Source organism: Telopea speciosissima, chromosome 4, assembly GCF_018873765.1.
Source record: "Telopea speciosissima isolate NSW1024214 ecotype Mountain lineage chromosome 4, Tspe_v1, whole genome shotgun sequence".
In the NCBI taxonomy this organism is placed as follows: Eukaryota; Viridiplantae; Streptophyta; class Magnoliopsida; order Proteales; family Proteaceae; genus Telopea; species Telopea speciosissima.
In genome coordinates, this window is record NC_057919.1 from 64,677,931 (window position 1) to 64,685,443 (window position 7,513).

At 46.4% G+C, this 7,513-nt stretch overlaps 1 protein-coding gene across 1 annotated transcript; it reads left to right on the forward strand.

Annotated features, from left to right (window-relative positions):
• The first annotated feature begins 4,124 nt into the window (after window positions 1-4,124).
• LOC122659543 lies at window positions 4,125-7,182 on the forward strand. The gene is made up of 7 exons (XM_043854646.1): window positions 4,125-4,330; window positions 4,487-4,817; window positions 4,932-5,008; window positions 5,116-5,233; window positions 5,322-5,741; window positions 6,181-6,513; window positions 6,577-7,182. The coding sequence occupies exons 1-7, from the start codon at window positions 4,125-4,127 to the stop codon at window positions 7,180-7,182; spliced, it is 2,091 nt and encodes a 696-aa protein (XP_043710581.1).
• The last annotated feature ends 331 nt before the right edge of the window (window positions 7,183-7,513 follow it).

Genomic DNA, 7,513 nt, shown 5'->3' on the forward strand with positions numbered 1-7,513 from the left:
GCCAATGCAAGCCAGCCAACTTCGTATAGGCCAGACCTCGGTGGTGCAGATGGGTAGTGCGGTAGGGGCCAAAAACGGCTTGCCGTCTACCTAGGCTGGGTATCTTGGCGTCTATAGTCAGGCCGACTGTGCTAGTTCATCCAACCAGCCAGTACATCCAAATAGTGTAGTTAGGACCACGCCTCCTTAGAATGGAGTCCCTACACCGGCAGTGCAAGTTGGGAATCCAACCGTGCCGGTCACCACATCAAGCCCAACAACTGGCCCCCAAGCCGTTGGAGGGGAGCATGCTGGGCGTGCAAATTCAAGTTTTTACCAAAGGCCGACAGTGCCTATGATGAACCTGCCAGAGCCAGAATGGTCGTACGTCAGCCATTTCCAACCACTCCCCAATGAGAGGCAAGCAGAGGTCCGATAAAGAAAGCCAATTGTTGCAGATCAAGCAAATAAGGTACTTGTGAACCGAGTAGATCTGACCCAGTTGATCCAAGAGCAGATCAACCCTTTATTTCGGCCCATCACCCGTCCAGTGTATAGAAAGCCATACCCCGAGCATTATGAATAGTTGGATTTTGGACACAATCTGAAAATTCCTGAGTTCGCCAAGTTCTCAAGAGAGGACAACATGTCCATTGTGGAACACATAGCAAGATTTATCGTCCAGTGTGGAAACCTCGGGGCCAACGAAGTTATGAAGCTTAGGTTGTTCCCAAATTCCCTGACCGGATCAACATTCACTTGGTACATTAACTTACCAGCCGATTCTATCCAAACTTGGTGCAAGATGGAAGATCAGTTCTACGCTCAGTTCTATTGGACCGAACCCACAGTGGCAATAGCAGACCTGGTGCGGATGTGCCAGTCGCCAAGTTTGTGAATAGGTTCAAGCTAGCATGGTATAAATGCCCGACCATTCTGCAAGAATCGAAATACGCAAAAATGGCTCTGGGAGGGCTTTCCTTTGAGTTGCGGAAGCGCTTCGCTGAACAAGAATTCCCAGACCTCGGCCAACTTATAGCCCAAGCGACTAGTTATGAGTTACTCCTTACAGAAGTGGAAGACCGTAGAGCCTCATCTCTAGAGGCTTATTACAAATAGTCGGCTTTGGCAATTATGGGGGCTGCCAATCCCAGTTCTGTCAACTTTTTGGATTTTAAGGCTGATGAGGAATGTGAGGTTAGCATTGCCGAAATTGTTTCGGGAAAACCTTATGTTTGCAAGGCTTTATCTCCAGTTGGCGAACGGATAGGTCTCAGCCCACTGCCAAAGCCGACTCTGGCCAGGAACTTTGATAGTAGGACCAAGTATTCCTACGACATATCCAAAGTCGAGTCAATCTTCGATCACCTCCTTAAAGACAAACAATTTAAGCTATCCGAGGGGCATCATATACCTTCAACAGACGAGATCAAAGATAAAAGGTACTGTAAATGGCATAATTTGTTTACCCATAACACTAACGATTGTATTGTTCTTCGAATGGCATTGCAGAAAGCTATTAATGACGGACGCTTAAAGTTTTTGGACAAGGGGAAAGGCGTCATGTTAGTGGATGAGAACCCTTTTCTGCCAGTTAACATGGTGGATGCAGACCTATCAAAGTTGCGTTTGCTTAAGAGGAAGGAACCGCTGGTCATATTAAAGCATGTCCAACACCTGACCGAAGAGAAGAAAAAAGGGGTGGACGTCAAAGCCATTGAGCCATTGCCAAATCAACAATTTCAATGGGGGGGTGTGTGTGCACTATAAGAAGCTATTCGAAAACAAACCTCAAGCAGAAGTAGACACCCCCTCGATGGACGATCGGCCAGGTGAAAGAGGAGCGAAGATTGCACGGGCTTCAGGGCCTTCAAGGCAAGATAGACCGGGGTATCATACCCTTGGTCACGGTCGAAATCGGTTAGGAGGACCTCAATGTGAACCAAGGGCGAGCTCGGAAAGGCAACCTGTAAAGGAGCGTCTGGACCAAGATTCAACCAACAGATGAGAGAGAGAGCCGTTGTCCAGACCTTCGGTTAAAGACCGGTTAGAAAGATCGTCAGCATTAGCTCCAGCGCGGTTGTAGTCTGCTGTTTTCATTCCTGGACAAGAGGTGCGGGAGGTACGTCAAAACGGCTTTCTATTCCTGATTCACCTAGGATGGTGATTCCCAGGGCAAGAGTGGAAAGGGATCACCATTGGAGCATTGTTAGGCATCCAAAGTTCCCTTTTGATCAAGGAAGGAGGATGACCAAGACTCAAAAGCGCAGATGGCAAAGGCAACAAGTGACGGCACGATGCTAGCTCGAGGAGCCACCCGGACGCACGAAAAAGTTTCCACCCAGAGAGGGGCAGAAACAATGAATGCCTAGGGTCCTGAGAGGAAATGATGACCGGGTGAGTGCCTCACTCACAGTGGAGGACCCTAAGGCCAATGGAAGAGCTGGGTGGCAAACAATCGTGATTTCTGAAGGGGCAAAGAGGAAGTGTTAGTTACGCTTGAAGGCACATCTCCCGAACGTAGGAAGAATTTTAAGGGCAGCAGGGAAGCTGAACGACGACCAGCTGTGACTCTGGCGCAGGGGAAGCAGAAAATGTTGACTGCCCAAGGGCCCACATCCCCACAACGAGGTAAAGAGCCCAAAACGAGTATCAAAGTGGATCAGCAGCTGGCTTCAGGGTACCTCGCTTCGGCATAGGAGGAAGGGGCCATGACCGGATTGGAATTTTCTTCTCCCGAGAGGAGAACATCCAATTATTCAAAACAGGAGTACACTGATGATTCTGAGCTCCAACGGTATGTTCAGACGATGATTGGTACAGTTTCGATCAAAACCCAGTCCCGATGAAGGCCCCAGTCAATATGGTTTATATCCTGCCTCAAATATACCAGTCAAGCTGTGAGGTGATAGATGCTGTTGATGAAGACTTTGAGGAGGAAGATGGCGGTCCCCTGATTATGGGAATAGACCCAGAATGCATGATTGAAAGTCCTATTTCCCACGGTTTGTTGTCAGTGGGTATGGCCAGTCCAGAGCTGTTATCCTAGGGGCAACAATCCATCCAGTCGAGCGTGAGTTTTGAGAGGCCGATTAGGGAGATGACTCAGCACTTGAAGCCTCTATACATTAACGTCCTGATGAACTATAACTATATTTCACGGGTACTAGTGGACAATAGAGCCGCAATCAACATACTCCCCTTAAGGATGATGAAACGCCTAGGCCATGCAGAGGCCGAACTTTTGTTAGCAGACGTCTCGGTCACCAACTTTTTGGGTCGAGTGTCCAAGCCTAAGGGCATCCTCCCCATCGATTTAAGGATTGGGGGAAAAGAGTCCCTGACTGCTTTCTTTGTCATGGACGTCAATGCCAATTACAATGGCTTGCTTTAACGAGACTGGATCCATGCTAACAGTTGCATCCCGTAGTCTCTGCATCAAGTTTTGGTCTTCTGAAATTATAAAGGAAAGATCAAATGGGTGAGTGCTGACAGCAGGCCTTTCCTCATGAATGCGAATCACACAGAAGCTAAGCTCTATAGTGGAGAGATCACCCCCATCACGTTCGTCGGTCAATACAAGAATGGAAGACTGACGGCTATGGCGACTGCTTCAATAGTGGCAGAAGATGCTGAGTAGTTAAGTTAAGTCCTCTCTGAGCTTTTCAGGCCATCAGGTGTTGACGGACCATTGCTGAACAAGATCAAGTTCGATGGATAAGAAGGCCAGAGAGAAAAGCGTAGCAGTAGATATAATAAAGAAGCTATCCCTCTATAGTCTGGAACAACGACTAGTTCTTACTCAGGCCCATATGGTCGAGTGTTCTGTAGATGGCGAGGGCTATAGTAAAGGCTTGGAATTGAAGCATTTACGGCCGGCAACACCCAAGATGGAGGAGACATTGGCCAAAGTGCAAAATCCACTTGAAGAAATCGATTTACGCTCTGGAAATACGAAGAGGCCAACTTTTATTAGTAGTCTTCTAGATTCAGATTTTCGAGCGTCAATTATAAACTTGTTAGTAGAATATAAAGACTGTTGCGCTTGGGACTATTCTGAGTTGCCCGACTTAGATCGTAACCTTGTGGAACATCGTTTACCTATCTTAGAAGGATATAAACCGGTCAAGTAGCTCCCAAGGCACATGACGTCTGAGGTAGTGGCGAAAGTAAAGGACAAGATTGAGGGACTCCTTAAAGCAGGCTTCATTCGGAAAACCCATTATGTCCAGTGGCTAGCAAACGTTGTGCCCGTCCTTAAAAAGAATGGAAAATTAAAGGTCTGTATAGATTTTCGAGACCTGAATACAGCCACACCCAAGGATGAGTACCCAATGCCGATGGCTGATATGTTAATCGATTAGGCAGCGAAGCACCAGATTTTATCATTCATGGATGGTCACTCAGGTTACAACCAAATATTTATTACAGAAGAAAACGTCTCTAAGATGACCTTTAGGTGCCCTGGAGCCCTTGGAACATCTGAGTGGGTTGTGATGCCTTTCAGGTTGAAAAATGCTGGGGCCACCTACCAAAGGGGCATGAACCTAATTTTCCATGACAAGATTGGGCAGTTCTTAGAGGTCTATATCGACGATGTAGTGGTCAAGTCTATGAACCAGGATGAGCACCTCGGTCATCTCCGTAAATATTTTGAGCGAATGAGATGGCACGGTCTGAAGATGAATCCCCTTATGTGCTCTTTCGGGGTATCAATAGGGAATTTTCTTGGTTTTCTCATCCACCAGAAAGGGATTGAGGTAGATAGAAATAAAACCAAGGCAATCATGCAGACACTAGCTCCCCAAAACAAGGAGCTTCAGAAGTTTTTGGGACAGGTTAACTTCCTTAGGAGGTTCATTTCCAACTCTGTCGGTCGGGTCATGGCATTCTCCCCATTATTGCCACTTCGGCCAAATGACGAATTTCATTGGGAGGATGTACATCAATAGGCTTTTGAGGAGCTTAAACGGTACCTGATCGAGCCACCTGTGTTGATGTCACCACAGAAGGGCATGCCGCTCAAGCTGTATGTTTCGACCTGATCTGAGTCGATTGGCAGTTTACTTGCCCAAGATAACGAGATCGGTTTCGAACAAGCTGTCTATTATTTAAGTAGTGCTTTGACCAATGTAGAGAGGAAATACGTGCCCATCGAGAAACTCTGTTTGGCACTATACTTCACCTGTACCAAACTCAAGCATTACTTGTTACCCACGACAGTGTTTGTTCTTTGCCAAACAGACGTTATCAAGTATATACTCTCCAGGCCGATTATTAAGAGATGAATAAGAAAATGGATGATGGCCTTAACTGAGTTCTCACTTCAGTATATTCTTTAGAAATCAGTTAAAGGCCAGGCTTTGGCCGATTTCCTCACAATGCATCCCCCATTGGAATTGGGAGAGGAAAGTACGGACGTAGGTGTTAACACCATTGAACGATCACCCTGGAAGCTATTCTTTGATGGTTCCAGAACCAGTGCTTCATCAGGGGCAGGAATAGTTTTGGTGTCTCTTGTGGGCATGGAAACTCGCCTCACTTTCCAACTTTGCTTCCCGTGCACAAATAATCAGGCCGAGTATGACGCATTGTTGATCGGTCTTAAACTTAGTGCTATAGGCGTGAAAAACGTAGAAATCATTGGCAACTCTCAATTAGTCATCAAACATTTGGCCAAGGAATACCGTTGTGAAAGCCAGGCTTTGCTTCCATATTTTTCTATGACCCAGCAGTGTCTGGACAACTTTGACGACACTTCGGTCAAGCACATTCCATGAGCGGAGAACAGTGTGGCTAATTGTTTGGCCCAAGCTGCTTCAAGCGTCACATTCCCGGAGGGTGAGATGGAAAAAGCTTTTATTATCTAGAGAAAAACTTTCTCATCTGTTTTAGACGATGAGCTGATTGAAGTAGGATGCTTGGACGGGGTTCAACCAGATTGGAGGTCTTCGGTCATCCACTTTCTCCAAAATACCAATGCAAAAGTTGACCGAAAGACAGTATCGTGCACTGAATTATCTGTTCTTGGGGGAAGAGTTGTTTAAACGGGGCCAAGACGATCTTCTACTCAAGTGCTTGAGCTTGAATGAGTCCCCTACTTGTCATGGCTGAGGCACATGAGGGTATTTGTGGCTCCCATTAGGCAAGATGAGATGGTTGCTTAGATGACACTGCTACTATTGGCTGACCATCCTGCAGGACTGCATCAGATATGCAAAAGGGTGTCAAGCCTGCCAAAGGCACACCCCTATGCAAGGAGTACCTACAACGCAGCTCCACCCTATAGCAAAGCCGTGGCCATTCAGAGGATGGGCTCTCGATTTGATTGGGAAAGTAACTCCTCCCTTAGCTCAAGGACACACGTTTGTCATTGTAGCCACTGACTACTTCACCACATGGGTGGAAGCTATACCAATGAAGTCGATCAATCAGGCTGATGTGATCAGGTTCTTGAAACTAGAGATAATACACCGTTTTGGTTTGCTTGAAACCCTTACTAATGATAATGGGTCAATCTTCTTTGGAGGAGAGGTAGCTCAATTCGCATGGGAGTATGGTATGATCGTTACCTTTTCAACACCTTATTATGCATAGGGTAACAGTCAGGCTGAGGCTAGTAATAAGGTGATCAAGATAAATTTGTCAAAGGTTTTCAATGATAACCCAAGGTCTTGGGCAGAAGTGCTGTTAGAAGTTCTTTGGGCCTTTAGGACTTCAAAGAGGACAGCAACAGGAACTACTCCTTATGTACTAACTTTTGGTCAGGACACTGTTTTACCAATGGAGTTGACCGTGAAGTCTTTGCGGGTGGCAAGGCAGTATAAGCTAACTCCCCTAGAGTATTCCGATTCCATGATAGCTGAACTTGAGAATTTGGATAAGGAGCGGTTATTAGCTCTCGACCTAATCCAGGCCCAAAAAGTCAAGGTGGCCAAGGCATATAATAAGAGAGTCAAGCCCAAGGCGTTCACTGAATCGGATCTGGTACTTAAGGCTGTAATGCCAATTGGTCGCAGGGATCCCAAGTATAGGAAATGGTCACCTACCTGGGAGGGGCCATTTCTAGTGCATCAGGTCTTGAAGGGTGGAGCCTACCATTTAAGAACGCTGGACGGTCAAGTGCAGTTAAGGCTGTTAAACGACAAGTACTTAAAGCAATATCACCCAACAATGTGGGAAGCAAAAGTGATAGATTTCTAGGCCGAGTAACAACCATATAAACAAAAAGGGGAGAATTGTTCTAGCCGAAAATAAATCGGCCACAAAATTACAAAGTCAAAAGGCCGAATCACAATGAATCAGTCATGGTGAAAAGAAATTGTAAACTTCACGCTTTCTCAGGTTTGTCTTCCAGGTCTTCCCTCACTTGGTCAACCAGCTTTTAGACTCTGCCTATTTCTGCCCGAGCACAGACCACCTAGCACGATAGCTTTTCCTCCGTAGCTAGGATTGTTTGATAAACTTCCTTCTCAGCAGCGGCCAATGTAGCCCCAGTTGCAAGGGCACCTTTAGTTTGGCCTAGCCCCTCCAA

Bases quoted from the DNA above. Each gene is read 5' to 3' on its own strand.
- LOC122659543 (XM_043854646.1), top strand. From the start codon at position 4,125: ATGACGTCTGAGGTAGTGGCGAAAGTAAAGGACAAGATTGAGGGACTC. The intron at 5,234-5,321 runs GTATATACTCTC...TATATTCTTTAG, and splicing joins TGCCAAACAGACGTTATCAA to AAATCAGTTAAAGGCCAGGC. The intron at 6,514-6,576 runs GTAGCTCAATTC...TATTATGCATAG, and splicing joins CAATCTTCTTTGGAGGAGAG to GGTAACAGTCAGGCTGAGGC.